This window comes from Pipistrellus kuhlii, unplaced genomic scaffold (genome assembly GCF_014108245.1).
Source record: "Pipistrellus kuhlii isolate mPipKuh1 unplaced genomic scaffold, mPipKuh1.p scaffold_m20_p_1, whole genome shotgun sequence".
In the NCBI taxonomy this organism is placed as follows: domain Eukaryota; kingdom Metazoa; phylum Chordata; class Mammalia; order Chiroptera; family Vespertilionidae; genus Pipistrellus; species Pipistrellus kuhlii.
In genome coordinates, this window is record NW_023425404.1 from 151,268,910 (window position 1) to 151,289,477 (window position 20,568).

At 35.1% G+C, this 20,568-nt stretch overlaps 1 protein-coding gene across 1 annotated transcript in view; it reads right to left on the minus strand.

Moving 5' to 3' along the window:
* The window catches only part of CFAP299 (cilia and flagella associated protein 299), a 522,006-nt gene that overhangs the window by 58,293 nt on the left and 443,145 nt on the right, over positions 1-20,568 (minus strand). The window contains exon 4 of the mRNA XM_036412612.2: positions 8,118-8,260. Within this exon, the coding sequence (XP_036268505.1) occupies positions 8,118-8,260 (143 nt within the window). The remainder of the gene's footprint in view (positions 1-8,117; positions 8,261-20,568) is intronic.

The following is a 20,568-nucleotide window of genomic DNA, read 5'->3' on the forward strand; positions in this document are numbered from 1 at the left end:
GCAGTCAGGCAAGCAGTTGGGAGCCAGCAGTCCTGGATTGTGAGAGGGATGTCTGATGAGCAGTCGGACATCCCTAGAGGGATCCCAGATTGGAGAGGGTGCAGGCTGGGCTGAGAGACACCCTCTCATGCACGAATTTCATTTGCGGAGCCTATAGCACAAAATAACATTGAATGTAAACTATAATGTAAAAATAAAATTTAAATAAATAAATCTTTTTTAAAAAGCCAATAGCATGCCCAAGATAAAATATCTTGTGGAAAAGGTGGGAAAGAGGTGTATAAAAGGCAGATTAGTTGATGGTTTACAAACCAGCTATATAACATTTTGACAATAATTAAGAAAATCTAAATATGAACTGGATGTTAGGTGAAAATTGGAAATAATTACTGATTTTCTTATGAATAATAATAGTAATTTTATATTGGAGAATGTTCTTATTCCTATGAGATTCATAATAAAATATTTGGGGGTGAAATCTTCAGGCTACATTAAAATGGCACACACACACACACCAACATACTTTATAGAGTTGAAGCAAATTTGGAAAAACATTACCAATTGTTTAGTCTGCATTGTAAGTTTATTGGTATTGTACTGTTCTTTGTGCTATCCCCCAATTTTTTTTTTAATTTTATAAGAAAAAGCTGGGAGAGTTGCACAATTTGAATCCCACTGAATAGTACACTTAAAATGGTAAATTTTATGTTATGTTTACTTTTTAAATGATGGGAAAAAAGCGTTACATAAGGAATAAGCTGTCTTAACCACAGTAACCATCGACAATAAACTAGAGGTTGTCTCAGATCTCTAATTATTCACTTAAGGTTTACTCAGAGACATACTATTCAGGAAAACATATTCTAGAATTTAAAAAGACTACCAGATAAATGTTCTGGTATTTTTACCTTTTTTTTTTTTTTTAAGCAATGAAAAACAAGTAAGGTCTTCATAAAATTCTACCATAGAATAATGCAGACAGTGTTTGAGTAAAAATTCCCTAGGTATTATTGGCTCTAGTATATTCAGGTTTTGTAGAGAGGCAAGAGAAGGTCCATCTGAATACAACTTTTGGACCCCTCTTATTTATCCTTGAGTTGGCCATGAACGACATTACTTAATGTTTTGCTTGGGATAAAAAGAAACTAAATGAGATAAGTATTGGAAAGTTAAATTTATTTGTAAAAGCATTTCAAGTAAATATTACAACAATTATGTGAACCGCAGTTCAGAGGATATGAATAGATTCTAAAAGTATCCTGGGACATAACTGAGGTTCAACAAGTCAGGGACAATTTTTTCCTAAAGACTTTTAGGCTGAAGCCACAATTAAAGGACACTTTTAGTTCCGTCCAGAGCTCTTCCATACACAAAGCTGTGGGATACTGTAATTCTTACTCACAGTGACTGAAAATAAAAGCTTGGTTAAGTACAAAGGGCTGAGTTCTGCCAAGCTCAGTGGAAGAAGGAAGTGGCAAGGGCGGTACAGGATGGCTGAAATTCCTGTCTTAACTACGGATAGCAGGATTGCTTAGAGTTCTGAAAAACAATCCCAAATTAGGTCTTAAAAAAAGAAATAATGACCTGACAATGACTAGAACCTGGGTATGAGAACAAAGGGGAAAGGAACATTTTTTTATCACACTCCTAAAGTAGATCATGTATTGATTTAAAAAAAATCATGACATTTGGGGTTCCACAGATCTTTGCTTGATCTTGTATCTCTAGTTGTGCATTGTGTGTGCAAAATTAAGCCAATTAACATCTCTGTGATATACTTTGTCAAAATGTGGAAAAGATCCCTAACCATAAGGCTGTTGTAAAGAGTAAGTTAAATGATATATATGTATTACTAAGTACAGTGTCTTGAGCACATAAAGTGCTCAGTTCATTTTCATCAGCATCAATATCGTCCGAGACTCCAACTCAATCCACCTTTGCTAACCACAATGATATGACACAGCTTGACATAGTCCAAGGGCTGATATTAAACCAAACACTGGAGTGTTTAGTAAAGGAGATAATGTTCTAACTAATAGCAAATATGACTTCTAAAATCTATGACAGTAATTCAGACCAGAAATCACAAACTCAAATGAGTAGACGAATTCCATAGGTATTATGAGTGCCTCAAGGGTGATGGTGCAGCAGCCGGAACATGTGAGTGGTCAAGTCTATGTTAATATTGTGAGAACATATCTCATTTCAAGGAGCAGCTGCTATTTAATTCTAAGTCATGGTTGGGATAATGGGATAAAAGCCCAGTGTGGGAACACCTTATTAGTTTTTGCTGTTGTTTTTTGTTTGTTTGTTTTTTGTTATTGATTAAGAGAGAAAGGGAGAAAGAGAGAGAGATAGAAACATCAATGATGAGAGAGAATCATTGATTGGCTGCCTCCTACACATCCCACACTGGGGATCAAGCCCACAACCTGGGCATGTGCCCGGACCAGGAACTGAACCATGACATCCTGGTTCATAGGTCGACACTCAACCACTAAACCATGCTGGCCAGGCAATACCTTATTAGTTTGTAAGAGAATCTGCAAAATTCAAAATATTTATATTATATTTCCTGCTTCTAAAACATTGGGAAAAACAAACAAACAAACAAACAAACAAACAAACCCCTCTGTACAGACCAAATAAAACAAGTCTTCAGCCAAATACTACTAACTAGTGATCTCAGATCTATGGCTTCTTATATCACACCTACCTAAGATTAGTATTAGTCCTAAAGATTGAAATGGGATTAAACCTCTGGCTTGGGGACAAGTGGGAGGGAGGGAGGGAGAGAGAGAGAGAGAGAGAGAGAGAAAGAGGCAGGAAAACGAATGTTGACCGTATATGTTATTTGTATTCTCTAACAGCAACCTTAAAAAAGTAAATAAAAAGATGGAAATAATTATGTTTCTTTTGACCCAACATATCCAAAATATTATTTTGACATGCAATTAATGTGAATTAATTAATACAATATTTTATATTTTATGATATTTTCAGTATCCACGTGTATTTTACACTGACAGCACATTTTAATTCAGGGTTAGGCACATTTAAAGTGTTCAATAGCCATATGTGGCTGGGGGATAGAGCCTCAGATGCCTCACTTCTTACATGCTCAGAGGCGGTATCAGTGCTACTGGTCTATGGACTACACTTTGAACATCAAGTAGCCAGATCATGGTGGCAAGTCTTCCTCAATCATCATCCTTTCACCCACAGCATTCCCTTCTTTTTCAAATTCAGACAATATCTGTTGAAGATTCTAGTCTGATATTCTAATGGTTAATCACTCACCATATTTAGATGTGGAATGTCACTGATAAAAAAAATAGGGAATATTTGATATACTACTTGCAGAAACACAGACTCATTTACTCTTTATTTATTTATTTTAATCTTGGGAGCCTGCCAATGTTGCCAGATGCTTTTATGAGAATGCCCTTAAAAACAGGACACAGGATAAGCATAACTTTATAATTCTAACTTCATAGGTTTGGCATGTTAAATATTTAATAAAACAGACAATAGGACTGTGGAGGGGAAATTGACAATAATATTCTCAAAGCTTTAGGATTTAGGGCATTCCTCGGTCAAGGGCATGAATATTTCATGAACTTTCCAAAGAGAAACATAAAGAGAACCTGTTTATTTCCTCCTGACCATCCTACTGCAGGAATGGTAAAGCTTTACAGGCAGATCTTATATCTTTGTTCAACTATATATAAATATGGAAACTTAAAAAGCTAAATGTGGGGGAGCCTATAACCGAATGATCCTATATAGTGCAATTGTCCTTTGGATGCAAAAGCTTTTAAGCTCAGAATAGTATTCTGGAGGTGAGCAATGAATTAGAATTCCTAAGAACTTGCTGAGATGAGTGTGAATCACACTCATCTCAGATTTTCTTGTGAGCTTTTAGCAAGTGATTTACTTTATTTTCTCCTCTCTCAGATGGAAAGAATAATGCTTGTTGTACTTATTTCACAAAGTCATTACAGAGAAGTGTAAAGGAATTTGGTAAATTATAACACGCAATTATAAGTTATTCAAGCATGCTGAGTGGAAGGTACTGAATCTTAAGCACAAGGTCAAGATGGAATCTGAACTGATAAGATGATCAAGCAAGTAGTCAGGGCCCTCCCTACTGCTGCTATTCATAATAATTGCAGCTATCTGTTGATACTATGTTTTCCAAGTAAAAATGCAAGACAGGATTCTAATCACAGAACTAATGTCCCTTCCTACACAGGAGAAAACATCATGCCAAACAGTAAGTAAATAAAAAGAGGCTTTATGAAATTTTTTATTTTAAAGTGTTTGTTGTAGTTCTTAATTGAACTAAGCATGGAACTATGTATACCAAAGATATTTTCCCCTAATAACAACTATTTAAGTTACTTATTGGAATGTAATCTCTTTAGTGAAAAAAATATGAAATTTAATTTTGATAGACAGCTTAAATTAAATTCACGTGGTAAAAATTACCTAGTGTGATTACTGGAAAAAATTAATTTTGTCTAGAAAGTCAAATATTACATAAAATGAGGGGAGAAAAAAACAGCAAAATAATAAAAATCTCTAATTGAGAAAAGCCATGAAATATTATTAAAAGACATTAAAGAGGGCATAAATAAACAAAAATAAATAAATGGAATACAATATTATAAACATGACAATTAATTATACATTGATCACAACTTGGAAGCAATTCCAATCAAAATTATAAATTTTATTGCATGTGAACTTTATAAGTTGACTAAAATTTATGCAAAAGGAAAGGGTCAAGTATAACATAGATATTTCTGAAGAAGAAAACCAAAGTGAATGAATTGTTTATTTTATATCAAGAATTATTATGAATATAACAAATGAGCAAGATTCTGTTATTGCAGGGAGGGATTAATAATAAAAATAAAAATAAAAAAGTGAGCCCAGAAACAAACTAACTGTGAAAAGATAACTTTAAGATAATCAATGAAATATGAATAAGGATTAACTAGGTATTCAATAATATCAATAAATGATTTTTTAGGTGTTAAAATGTCATCATATTTTCTTTTAAAATATTATTATTAGATAAAGATTTATACTTAAGTGTTAAGTGAATTCTATCACTTGTATATGCTTTAATATATATAAAGCTATTAAGGCATAGAATCTAGTATTTTAGTAAATTATTAATTACTAGAGGCTCTGTGCATGAAATTCATGCATGAGGGGTTGTCTCCTGAGTCCAGCCTGCACTCTCTCCAATCTGCAACTCCTTGGGGGATGTCTTATTGCTGGTTTACGCCTGATCTACAGGACATCCCTCTCACAATCCAGTACCACTGACTCCTAACTGCTCACCTGCCTGCCTGATCTCACCTAACTGCCCCCCTCTGCTGTTCTGGTAATGCCCAACTGCCTCCCCCCCTGCAGGTATAGTCACCCTCAACAGCCCCACCTCCCAACAGCCTGGTCACCAAATACCCTCCCACCCCCCACGGGCCTGGTAGCCCCATGCAGCCTGCTGCTCTGTCATTTGGTCGCCTCTCACTCACCCCCCTGCCAGCCTGGTTGCCCCATACAGCATGTTTGGTCATCCATTCAGTTGTTTCGGATGCAATGATTGCTTAGCCTTTTATATATATATATATATATATATATATATATATATATATATATATATAGACAGGGGTGGTTATGAAGAGAAAGAGGTCTGTGTTAATATCTGGATTTTGCTTCTGGTTGCAGGGTTGGTGACATTTGCCAAGATAGAAGATAAAAAAGACACAGCAGGCTTCAGGATTAAAATAAGTTTAATTTTTGAAAATATATTAGGTGCTAGTGGGATACTGAGAGTTCTCTGAAGTGAGCAGTAGGATAATTTAGTCTGAAATAAAGAAGAGAGATCTGTGCTCAGGTTGTAGTTGTGAAGACTAGTCTACTCCAGAGAAGTGATCAAATTACCCAAGAGAACATATACTGTATGGTAAGAAAAGAAGTCCAAGGATGAATTCTGCTGAATACCAATATGTATAAATATACAAGGGAGAGTTCAATGACAGATTCTGAGAGTAAGAGGCTAGAGTACTCAAATAGTTTTGAGAAGAAAGGATTGATCAGCATGAAGATTAATCAATACTAATCCAATAATTTAGAAAAGTTAAATAAGATGAGAACTGAAAATAATCCATAGGATTTCAAAATTGGCGGTCATTGGTGAATTTATCAGGAGTTGTTTCATTTGAATAATGGTGGCAGAGGACCAATCACCATGGGTTAGCAACTCTATGAGAAGTGAGCATTGGAGACACTTGTTTTGAAGAGTTTATCTGGAAACTGAAAGAGAGTTAGGGCAATGGTTGGAGTACAAAGAGAATTTCATTTCTTTATAGAAATTACTTCAGTATGTTTAGAGGCAAAACAATGTAACCAGTTGACAGGGCCAGTTTGAGAATCATAAAAAAAAGAGGGAACAATAGATGAAGTATAGCTGGAAAGACAGATGAAAAGTATCAAAAACAAGTTGAATTGGCCCAATGAGTTCTTTTTTTCTCTGAATCTAAAATAAATATGAGAGAATATTTCACTTAGTAAAAATGAACTATTTTTTTTTAGACTCAGAGGAAGACATGTTCTGAATGTAGATGGCAAGCTCAGAGACTAACAGCTGCCAGAATCAAATTGTGACTAGAAATTATCAAAAAGGCGCTCTGGGGCTGATTTGTGAGTCAATTTTGGTTGACAGAAAGACTAACAGATCATGTGGTAGTTTCCATGTTTAGACCCAATGTTCTCTGTGAAATGTGAAGCAAATCATACGTGAATAAGAGTCAGGGCCAGCAGTTACGAGCAATGGTTTTGAGAGAATGAACTTTAGAGTATTTGGAGGGAGGGTGGTGAAATTAAGAGTTGAGAAAAAGCCCATGAGTGGGTGGCTAATAGCCACTCCAGGTAGAAGCTATTGAACAGGGGGCAGAGGAATGAGATCTATGAATAGATTGACAGTGTAGAGTGGTTACTATGTGATGGGGTCATGGCTTCAGAGGAAGAATAGGGTAGGAGTCAATAGTAAAAATTATGGTCTCCATAATAATTTATGGAGGTCATAAATTATTAGTAGCAGCCATATACACCTTTGTGAAATTTGTTTATTATTACTCAGAAATATGGCTCCAGGTGCAAGCAAGAGAGGTCAGGATCAATCTACTTTAGGGGGTTAACAGGACAAATGGTTTCAAAGCACAAAGAGACGAGGGCAGTGGTTATTATTTCAAGAGAGAAGTTAAATAATATGCCGTGTATCTAGGTTAGACAGGATAAGGGGTAAGCCCATGAAAGTAGTGATGGGCTGGGAAATTTTTAGATAATAGCAATAAGTATGGATAGACGATGGCAGGGATGTGGAAGGGATGTCAGAAGAATAGAGTATTGTTACAAGTGCCAACTAATGAGCTTGGATACAGCAGTGGGGAGTTAAAGCAGAAGGCTGCTACTGCTGTGTTACCCTACAGTAGGTTGAGAGATAGTGGCATTTGAAGTTAAGCTTGAAAGCTATTGAACAGGGGACAGAGGAATGAGATCTATGAATAGATTGACAGTGTAGATTGGTTACTATGTGATGGGGTCATGGCTCCAGAGGAAGAATAGGGTAGGAGTCAATAGTAAAAAGAATGATGAGTGGAAGGAATCTCAGAATAAGCCAATGATAAGAGTAAATGAGAGTGAGTCAATCAGAGACCCACACTTTGGTTGGTGGCCAAAAAACAGAGGGAAGAGAATGTGTTAGACGGACCACTCCAGTGACTTCTAGACAAACCGAATCCTAAGTGGTCAAAGGCCTTGTGAGGTTAGCAATTTTCAGGCTCCACTTATCATTTAAAAGGAATGTCACTGAGAATTTACTTATCTCATCTCTGAAGAGTTCTCTTTTCAGTCTGTTAATGAAAAAAATGCATCTATATTCATTCCCTATTTTAAAATTTATTTATTTTTCATTCAAACCACTCTTACCATGTTCCTACTATGTACATATTAGTATTCTAGGTACAATGCCAAACATGAAATAAAAGTCATTTATCCCTGCCTCTGAGGAGCTTATTTTCTTATTGAATGTGTGTATTTACCTCAAATCTGTGGATCTTGGAAGAAGTCTTTTTTTCCCAGTAAAGTAGACTTCAAAATCTTCAGACTTCAGCCTGTGGGCATAGTCAATATATCCTGATATCTCTTGCCCATGAGAATTCCTGTCACGAATGAATATCACAGACTGGTAGTACAGAAAAATAGAGAATGGAGAGAGTAAGTTAATAAAAGTCATTTAGCAAATGTATATGATAATAAAAAATATGATTATTGAGTGTTACATGGACCAGAAACTATCCTAAGGGCTTTATATTTCAGCCTTACAATAATTCTATGAGATTGGTACTATTATTTTCTCCTGATGAATAAAGAAATTTATGACAAGTTAACTGAGTATGAAAAGTTGATCATTTAATTATTTTTATATAATAATATAAATGGTAACTTTTAGAGGTCTTCTTCCTCAGTTCAGATTTTATTTTAAGTATTTGTAATACATCATTTATTACTTTCCCTTCAATCCTGTTGTATTCCCTTTGTCATCATTTTTAAATTAAGAAAAAAAACAAACAAACAATACTTGAGATTAAAATCCAGGCTCATAAGCTTGTCCTTCTAAACCTTACATTCTTCTATTATCTGAACTTCTATATATTTTCTGTTATAGAGATATAAATTGGGTCTCTTTTTCTCACCCTAAGAATTTTTTTTAAAAAAATCTCCTTATAAATTAAAATTACTTTACAAAATTAATTCCAAAGGCAAAAATTATATAGCAAGTATTATATATACTTCTCATTCATATTAATAATTCTAGGATAAAAAAAAATAATTGGAAAAGTTCTTAATATACTTATTTCCAAATCTATATCAAAGTGTAGAATTTCCTGGCAAGTTCTCATTGGGGAGACCCTATAAACAAATCTTTCTTTTCCTCTCCAGCAATCACTGGATATTACTTGCTGTGTCAGTGTAGTCAATTATAGGAAGCACTAATATGGGTTTCCTTATATAGCAGAGCTTCAAAAAGGGCAAAGTTAGAAAACTTATTTTCTCCACTGACCTAAACAAATGTATTACTAGCAATATCCCAATTGAAAAACAGAAACACAACTAGTTGTCATTTTGCTGATAAGTATCATCTTCCTATATTCTCTTGTAGTTTGGGTGCTGAGAATACTGTACTGAGAAAGATGCAGGAGCATGTTTGTGACTCAAGGGAGGAAATATTATGATGAATTAATGATATTTCCCAAAGATATGGCTGGAGGAACTAGCTTTCATTGTTATTCAATTTTATATAGATTCAATCCTTAGTTCTCCTCATTTCTCTCATGTTACTCCACTCCAAGTTAGTTGAATTTATATAAATTTCTGCATGCTTTCAGCCACTTGTTTTTTTAGCTTTTATAGCACAAATTCTAAATAGATAGCAACTTGAAACTCTTACATTGCTAAACCAAATAGCTAGTATGGTTGTCCCTGCTTATATAAGGCCACAAGCTGTAACAATAAAAAATTCATATGCAGTCCTAGAGATGCTTGAAATCTTTATTCCATCAAGGCTTCTCCAGATCTTAGGTAAGTCGTGCAAGGACATAGGGAGGTCAAAAAAGTCCAAAATAAGTCCTCAGCCTTTAAAAGTGGATCTCAACAGAAAAACAATAATGACCAACCAACCAACAAACAAAAACCTCCTATTTTTATCTCTGTCTTCTTTTAGATGATACTCGATTGTTGGTGCAGGCATAGGGGAACTCTAACTCCTGGCATATGCTAGGGGACTCTGATTTTTGGCACACATCAGCGGGGTCTATGTTTCAGTGTGGTGGAAGTGGGGTCCCTGATTAAAGGTACGCAAAAGAGGCCACACTGAGCACCAGTGACTCTGATTCTGGGCCAGTGTGCCTCCCACCACCCATGGCTGCCACTCATCTTGGTGTTTGAGCTCTTCAGTGACACTTGGGTGGTATGAAGCTCTCACTGAACATGGCCCAGGCCTATGCAACTTGACATTTGAACCTTTTGGTGATAGTCAGAATGGGGAGATGACACAAACCCCAGAGGAAAAAAAAAATGAGGAGTAGCCAAGAAAGGAAATCAGTGAGAAAGAAGCATGCAACATGACAGAAAAAGAATTCAGAGTAATGGCTGTACAGTTCATACATGGGATGGATGAGAAAATCAACAACATATGCAAAAATCAGGAAGAAATTAAAAGTGATATAGCTACAATCAAAATACCATGGAAGGTTTCAACAGTAGACTAGAAGAAGCAGGACTCAATTAGTGAGTTAGAAAATAAGGTAGAGAAACAAGCTCAATCTGAACAGCAACTGAAGAAAAAAACATTAAAAAGCAGGAGGAGAGACTAAGGGAGCTTTGGGACAACATGAAATTAAATAAAATATGTATAATAGGGCTGCCAGAAGAACAAGAAGAGCAGCAAGGATTAGAAAATCTATTTGAGTAAATAATGACAGAAAACTTCCCGGATATGGGGAATAAAAGAGTTACACAAGTACAGAGAGTCCCAAGCAAGATGAATACCAAAAGACCCACAGCAAGACATATCATAATTACAATGGCAAATGTTAACAACAAAGAGAGAATCTTAAAAGCTGCAAGAGAGAGACAGACAAAGGATCTCCTATCAGATTATCAAATGATTTCTCAACAGAAACACATCAAGCTAGCAGGGAATGGAAGGAGGTATACAAAGTGATGCAAAGCAAAGGACTGAATCCAAGAATACTATACCCAGCAATATTATCAATCAAAATTGAAGGGGAAATCATGAGTTTTGCAGAAAAAAAGGACAAGTGAGTTTAATACTACCAAGCCAGCAATGCAATAAATGCTAAAGGGAATGCTGTAAAAAGAAGAAATAGAAAGGGAGGAAGGAACACAGGCATAAAGCATAGAAATGGCTACAAACAAGTACCTGTCAAAATTAACATTAAACATAAATGGATTAAATGCTCCAATCAAAAGACATAAAAAGAGTGAATGGGTAAGAAAACGTGATATATATATATATATATATATATATATATATATATATATATGCTGTCTGCCGGAGACTCACCTCAGAACAAGGAACTCACACAGACAGAAAGTGAAGGGATGGAAAAATATCTATCAGCCAAATGAAAAAAAAAAAAAAAAAAGAAAGCTGGGGTAGCAGTACTTATATCTCACAAAATAGACCTCAAAGTGAATACCATAACAAGAGACAATAAAGGCCACTTCATAATTCTAAAGGGATCAATACAACAAGATGATATAACTCTGGTAAACATTTATGCACCCAATTCAGGAGTACCTAAATACATTAAAAAAAAAACAAAAACAAAAAAAAACCCTTCTGGAAGATATCACAGGAGAGACTGACAGCAACACAGTCATAGTCATGTTTAATAGATTAACATCTTTGGATAAATCCTCTAGACAAAAAAAACACAAACAAATAACATCAATCTTAAATAACACACTAGATCAGATGGACTTAATTGACCTCTTTAGAACATTCCACCCAAAAACTACAGAATGTACATTCTTCTCAAGTACACATGGGAAATTTTCAAAGACAGACCACATATTGGGGCACAGGCAACATCTCTCCAAATTCAAGAGAATTGAAATCATATCAAGCATCTTCACTAATCACAATGGCATAAAATTAGAAATCAACTATAGTATATACAATCACAAAAATTCAAACATTTGGAAGCTGAATATCACACTTTTAAACAATGAGTGGGTTACCAAAGAGATCAAAGAAGAAATAAAACACATCCTGGAAACAAGAAATGAAAATATAGCAATCCAACATCTTTGGGACACAGTGAGAGCAGTCCTGAGAGGGAAGTTCATAGCATTACAGGCCTACCACAAAAAAAAAAAAAAAAAAAAAAAAAAAAAAAAGAAAAAAGAAAAACTGGAAATAAACCATCTAACTCTGCAACTTGAAGAATTAGAAAAAGAACAACAAGAAAAGTCCAGTGTGATCCAAAGGTTGGGAATAATAAAGACAAGAGTAGAAATAAATGACATAGAGATTAAAAAAAAAATACAAAAGGTTAACAAAACCAAGAGCTGGTTCTTTGAAAGGATAAGCAAACAAGATTGATGATCCTCTAGCCAGGCTCACCAAGAAGCAAAGAGAGAGGACTCAAATAAACAAAATCAGAAATAAAATATGTGAAATAACAACATATTCCCACAGAAATATGAAGAAGCATAAAAAATACTATGAGCAACTCTACTCCAGCAAACTGGTCAACCTAGAAGAAATGAATATATTAATAAAAAAACACAATCGTCCAAAACTCAATCAGGAGGAATCAAAAAATCTGAATAGGTAGATTACTATGGAGGAAATTGAAGTGATAATAAAAATAAATGTCCAACAAACAAAAGCCCTGGACCAGATGGCTTAACAGGGGAGTTTTATCAAACATTCAAAGAAGAAATAATACCTAACTTCCTCACACTATTCAAATAATTCAAGAGAAAGAAGTACTTCCAAGTTCTTTCTAGGAAGCCAGCATTACCCTAATCCCAAAACCAAAGACAATACAAAGAAAGAGAATTATAGGCCAATATCCCTCATGAACATAGATGCCAAAGTCTTTAACAAAATTCTATCAAATTGAAGCCAGTATTACATTAGAAAGATCATACACCATGGCCAAGTGGGATTTATCCTGGAGATGCAAGGATGGTAAACATCTGCAAATCAATAAATGTGATACACCAACCACATAAACAAACTGAGAAATTAAAACCATATAATCACATCTATTGATTCAAAAAAAGCATTTGACAAAATCCAACACTCTTTATTGATAAAAAGTCTCAGCAAGGTGGGAATAGAAGGATCATACCCAGCATAATAAAAGCTATATATGACAAACCTACAGCCAACATCATACTAAATAGTAAAAAACTAAAACAATTTCCCCTAAGAACAGGAATAAGACAGGGATGCCAACTCTCACCACTCCTCTTTGACATAGTACTGGAAGTACTAGCCATTGTGATCAGATAAGAAAAAGAAATAAAAGGCATCCAAATTGGAAAAGAAGTAAACTGTCCTTATTTGCAGATGACATGATACTGTACATAGAAAATCCTAAAGACCCCATAAAAAAACTATTAGACTTAATAAATGAATTTGGCAAAGTAGTAGGATACAAAATTAACACCCAGAAGTCTATGACTTTTCTACACACCAATAATAAACTCACAAAAAGAGAAATTAAAAAATCAATCCCATTTATTATTGCAACAAAAAAGAAATTAAGATACCAAGGAATAAACTTAACCAAGGAGACAAAGGACCTGTACTCAGAAAAATTTAGGATGCTAAAAAAAAAAGAGAGAGAGAGAGATAGAGGAAGACATGTACAAATGGAAGAATATATCATGTTCATGGGTTGGTAGAATCAATATCATTATCATGTCCATACTACCCAAAGCAATCTTTAAATTCAATACAATCCCCATTAAAATACCAATGGAATACTTCAAAGACCTAGAACAAATTCTCCAAAAATTTATCTGGAATAAAAAAAACTCAAAAAAACCTGCAGCAATCTTGAGAAACAATGTTGGAGGGACCACAATACCAGATGTCAAGCTAAACTACAAAGCCACTGTTCTCAAAACTGCCTGGTACTGGTACAAGAACAAACATATAGAACAGTGGGACAGAACAGAGAACCCAGAGATTGATACAAGCCAGTATGCTCAACTAAAATTTGACAAAGGAGGCAAGAACATACAATGGAGATAAGACAGTCCCTTCAATAAATGGTGTTGGGAAAAGTGGACAGATACATGCAAAAAATTGAAACTAGACCACCAACTTAAACCATACACAAAAATAAAGTCAAAATGGATAAAGGACTTAAATGTAAGATGGAAACCATACAAATTTTAGAAGAAGCCATAGGCAACAAAATAGCAGACATTTGTTGTAGCAATATCTTTACCGATATAGATCCTAGGGCAATGAAAATTAAAGAGAAAATAAACAAATGGGACTACATAAAAAAACAAAACAAAACAAAACAAAAAACCTTCTGCACAGCAAAAGAAACCATCAACAAAACAATAAGAAAGCCCATTGCATGAGAGAACGTATTTGCCAATGTTATCTCTGATAAGGGTTTAGTATCCAACATTTACAAGGAACTCATACAACTTAACAAAAGGAAGATAAACAACCCAATCAAAAAATGGGCAAAGGACCTAAAGAGGACATTCAGAAAGCCAAAAGGCATATGAAAACATGCTCAGTCACTAATCATCTGAGAGATGCTAAACAAAACAATAATGAGGTACCATCTCACACCTGACAGAATGCCTATCATCAACAAATCAACAAATGACAAGTGCTGGAGAGGACACAAGGAAAAAAGAAGCATTCTTCACTGCTGGTGGGAATACAGACTGGTGCAGCCACTGTGGAAAACAGTATGACATTTCCTCAAAAAATGAAAAATGGAACTGCCATTTGACCTAGTAATACCACTTCTAGGAATATATCCCAAGAAAAGAGAAACACCAATCAGAAAGGATATATGCACCCCTGTGTTCATAGTAGTGCAATTTACAATAGCTAAGATTTGGAAGCAGCCTAAATGCCCATCAGCAGATGATTAAATTAGAAAACTGTGGTACATCTACACAATGGAATACTAAGCTGCTTTAAAAAGCAAGGAATTTTTTTTTTTAACCATTTGCAACAGCATGGACGGATTTGGAGAGCATTATGCTAAGTGAAATAAGCCAGTCATTGAAAGATAAATACTCATGATCTCACTCATTTATGGTTAATAAAGAACATTACAAGCTGTTGAACAAAAATAAAAAGAGACAAAGAGGTATCAATCAGACTGTCAAACTACAGTGGAAAGTTAGGGGAGGGTTAAGGGGGTATGAGATCAAAGGAAAGACTTGTATGCATGCATATAAGCACAGCCAACAGACACAAGACACTGGGGACAGGGGTATTAGGGCAAGTGCCATGGGGTAGGGGAGGCCAGAAGGAGGTCAGTGGGGCAAAAAAGAGAGAGAGAGAGAGAGAGAGAGAGAGAGAGAGAGAGAGAGAGAGAGAGAGAGAGAGACTATTATTTATAATACTTAAACAATAAAAATTTAAAAAGAAAACAAAGAAACATATGAAATGATGTTTCCATCTTTGTCATGATGGCAAGTATCAGAGGCTGCAAATTGCAAAAATGTTGAAATTAAGTATTAGTCATGATGCACCGATTGCAGTTTCCATTTCTTAGTTTTATATATTTTGAAAATGAAAGATACCAGCCGAATTAAATTGTCAATATTTTTTAAATGCCACACTTTGCCTTATGAGCAGAAGCTAATTTGCATTTTGAATACAAAACAGATTAAATTGCCCGAGGAACAAACATTACTTTGAAAATAAACTGAATTTATTTTCTGCAGAAAAAGAGAATAGAATTATAATCAAAGAAAGTAGTAAACAAAATTTTGACTTTTTAAAGGAACAATACTTGTATAATGAAAAAGAACAATATGTCCAAAATTATTTTTAAAAAGTGTGTGGTTGGAAGGAGTGATCAGAATTAAAGTGTTAGAATGTCTTCGTATTTTTTAAAAATAAGCTAAGTTATCAATGTATTAAATACTTTTAGAATTTGATAAATATGCATGTATGTATCTTAAGATCACCATCAATATATAAGAAACTATTTAAAACTTTTAAATTATTAGAGAAAAAATAAAATGGAAAACAGTGATCAGTGAAACAGAAGGTTAAAATAAAGAGAAAACATATGAAAGAAGCAGGAAACAAAATATATAAATATAATCATCGTGTTTTGGGATGATTTATATCCCCTCCGAATGCACATGATGAAACCCTGACCACCCCAGTACCACTATCTCAGACACAGGGTCTTAAAGAGGTAATTAAGTTAAAATTAATCAATTAAGATAGGCCTTAATTCAATTAGACTTCATAAGAGGAGAAAATTTCAAAATACAAAGGTATATTATGGACTTGCTTGGGTGTATAGGGGAAAGATGATGTGAAGACACAATGATAAGGAGCTATCAGCTAGCCAAGGAGAGAGGCCTAAAAAGAAACTAAATCTGCTGATACCTGCATATATCTTGGACTTATAGCCTTGAGGACTATGAGAAAATAAATATCTGTTATTTAAACCACCTTGTCTGTGATAATTTGTTATGGCAACTCTAGCAAATTAATACAGATAATAATAAATTAAAACAGTTAAGCAATTATATAATAATAAATGTAAATGACCAAATGTTTAGCTTAAAAGGCACAGGTTATTGCAGTGGACAGAAAAATAGGATATCCTATCTAATAAAAGAGTAATATGCAAATTAACCATCACTCTGCAACAAAGATGGCAGCACCAATAGCAGGGTGTTCACTGGGAGCGCGAGCCCAGTGTCCCATCTCTGGCCATGTAGAGGGAGGGGCAGTCACTGCTGGTGACACAAACCCAGTGCACCGCACCCTGGCCACATAGAGAGAGGGCTCAGGGGCCCAGCGTCCCACACCCTGGTTGCACAGAGGGAGGGGCCTCTGGCTAGAGACCAGGGCACAGGAAACTGGGCTCACAGTCACCCCCGGCAACAAGCCTAGCCTACCATGCCCTGGCCGCAGGGAGAGAGGGCCTCTGGCCAAAGCCTGGGGCTCAGGATGCTGGCATCTTGCAGGCCGGGCTGAGGGACCTGGCACCACCACCACACCCCCCTCTGTCCTGTGCATAAATTTTGTGCACCGTACCTCTAGTAAAATATAATGTTGAAAGTTAAATGACCAAAGAATATACATAATATAGTTATATCTAAAAAAGAACAGTATCAGTATTTTAATTTAGGAAAAAAATGAGTTTAAGATAAAAAGCATTACTAAAGATAAGAGTGACCAGATAAAAATAAAAGATTCAACTCACAAAAAAAAGTATAACAATTTCAAACTTGGATGAACCAAATATTGCCTCAAAATATTTAGAGTAAAAAGTGGTAGAACTATAAGTATAAACAGAGAAGTCATCATCACTGTGGTAAATTTTTCTTTCTCATTAAGTTTATATCAAACAGAACAAATACATAAATGCTATAGAATTACTATAGATGGTAAAGAATTAAAAACACAAAGTTGAATGCTCTGTTTTTACCTTATTTGAGTACCTAAACATCTTTACTTTTAAAGAATATTATTTTTATTTTTATTGATTTAAGAGAGGAAGAGAGAGGGAGAGAGAGATATAAACAGAGAGAATCATTTATCAGCTACTATAAATTGAGCCCACAACGTGGGTATGTACTCTGGAAATAAAACCATGACCTTCTGGTTCATAGGTAGATGTGCAACCAGTGGGGCTTGTTTATTGTTTATTATATGAAATGTCCAATAATTAGAATGATATTAGCTAATGCTTTTCATTCATTAATTTAATATATTCATTTATAAAATGTATATTTTCTTCCAAAGTGAATACTAGTTACTATTACTAATGCTACTAGCTATCATTAAGAAACCACTATCTTCCGAGCAAAACATTAGAACCCTTACATTCATTATCTTATTTAATTATTACCAAAATGTATAGTGAGTAGATAGGATTATTATCCTCATTTTATAAATGTAGGAGCTCCAAGCTTTGAGAGTATGAAGAACCTCCTAAGGACAAGAAGCTGAAGAGTGGGGTACCCACTTTCACACTCAGTATTACCTATTGCTTTAATTTTTTTTTTTTTTTTTTACCATTACTGATACTATTGTATTTGTACTATTGGGTGTAGAGTTCTATCAGTTCCTTAAAATAACATTATCTTTAAAATATACAGAGTGGCCAGATTAGTATGATCTCTGAATTCACAGTGATCTGGCCACTCAGTGTATATCCTATATAATAAAATGCTAATATGTAAACTGTCCCCTCAACTAGGAGTTTGACCAGCAGGCAGGCTAGCCAACCACCCTTGTCCCCCTGGCCAGGCACCGGGCCTCTATACACACACACACACACACACACACACACACACACACACACACACTGGCCAGATTATTATTCGTTCAGAAATCATAATTATCTGGCCACTCAGTGTATATAACAGCTTGCCTAGCCAGTATAGCTCAGTGGTTGAGCATTGATCTATAACTGGAATGTCATTGTTCAATTTTCAGACAGGGTAGGTGCCTGGGTTGGGGGCTCAATCCCCAGTGAGGGGCATGCAGGAGGCAGCTGATCAATGATTATTTCTCACCATTGATGTTTCTTTCTTTTGCTCTGCTCCCTCTCCATTCCTCTCTCTGAAATCAAGAAAAATACAATTAAAAATATATTAAGGTTTAGTTTATATATGATAAAATTTATGCAGTTTTTAAGTGTGATTTTTAGTAAATTTGAAGAGTTCTGCAACACCATCCAGTTTTAGATTATTTTCATCACCGCAGAGAAATCCCTTGTGCCCATTTCAGTCACTTCTGTTCCTTACCCTCAGCCCCAAGCAACCACTAATATATTTTTTGTCTCTATAGATTTGCCTTCTCTGAATTTTTCATATAAATGGAATCATACAATATATTATCTTTTACATTATAATAACATTTTTATCACAGTTAATTTCCCAAAAGATACATGAAAACCATACTTTATATTTTTAAAGGCTCTTTTAAATGATGATGTTATGTTTTCAAAATGCTCATTGTTCTTAGATAAGACCCATTAATCCCCTCTAGACAAATCAAGACATAACCAATACAAGTATTTCCGTAAATCAAATGATATTCACTTGAAGCCATGAATATTAGTCTACATTTATTTGAAACCTAAGCAGAAAATACCACTTCTTTTTAAGTAACTATAACAACAAACCAAGAAGAGCAAGCTATTGATAATATCAAGGTACAAGTGTTCCTGATATTAATGTAGGAGCTTTGATGCCAAGGATCATATGGAATCTGAGATTTTTACTGAAATGGTTTGCGACCTCAAGTGACAATTGAAAAGACTTATGGAATGCTTGGTAAGGTCTTCATTACTTCTCATGTGCTGGTATGCTGGTAAAAGATGAATTAAAGTACAATTTAGACCATTAATATATCATTTGGATCTTTGGCTGCTTGTCTTTACCCAGAAGTGGATTAAAATACAAAATCCATAAACTTGTTATGAGTTGAGTACATGTGTTGCCTGATTTTTCTTGCCAAACACTAACTAGGAGACATAAACCTGATACATCAAAATGGTATTTTTTTTCAACAGTGAAAGCCAAAATCATTTTTAAAAAATGCACACCAAGCAGCATGTTGCTGCACTAAAACTGAGACATCCATTTCAGGGGGTGAGAGATGTCAAACAAATGAAGTTCTTGTGCTGCCCTCTGAGACCATCAGCATGCATCCTGATGGAGACAAGTACAGCAAGAATATCTCCTGGAATTTTAAAACTCTGCAATGTTTTCATGAACCATTAATTTTGGGGAATCTTTATTTCATTTCAGGAGAAACAATCTTACAAATGGAGACTAAGTTCCGACAAATAATTGTCTTTTAACACCTTAAAAAACTTCTGAAATTTTGATTATTCCCTGAAAATGTTGTTTTTTATTAACTTTTTATGCTGTAATTATTTTGAAAGTCTTATTCAATTGTGTTTAGACACATATTTTCACTATTTACTCAGTTCTCAGGGTTACATTTACGACAGTTCTTTGTGCTTCCTGTTGGAGGCCTAAGTTCAGAACCAACTCTTTTACTTCTCTTCCTGTTGGTTAAAGGAGGTCACAGATCAACTTAGATTCAAGGGGTGAGGAATGTGACTTGATCATAGCTGCAGTTTTATTTTTATTTTATTCTTGTTTTTCAATTATAATTCACATTTAATATCCTATATAATAAAAGGTAGTATGCAGATTGTCCCCTTGACTGGGAGTTGTCCTGGAATTCAGCCAGGGGACAGGGCTGATTGGGGGAAGTGAAGGGGACCCTGGCCAGCAGCCAGCAGCTGCTAGGGACCCCACCAGTGCACAAATCTTATGCACTGGGCCTCTAATTATATTAATTTCAGGTGCACAGCATAGTGGTTAGACATTTTTTTAAAAATTATTTATTTTTATTTTTTTATTTATTTAATATATTTTATTGATTTTTTTAAAGAGAGAGGGATAGAGAGCTGGAAACATCGACCAGCTGCCTCCTGCACACTCCCCACTGGGGATATGCCCGTAACCAATGTACATGCCCTTGACCAGAATCTAACCTAGGACCTTTCAGTCCCCAGGCCGACGCTCTATCCACTGAGCCAAACTGGTTTTGGCTGGTTAGACATTTTAAAAAGTATATTTTTAAATTGATTTCAGAGAGGCAGGTAGAAGGAGAGAAAAATAGAAACATCAATGATGAGAGAGTATCATTGATCAGCTGCATCCTGCATGCCCCACAGTGGGAATCGAGCA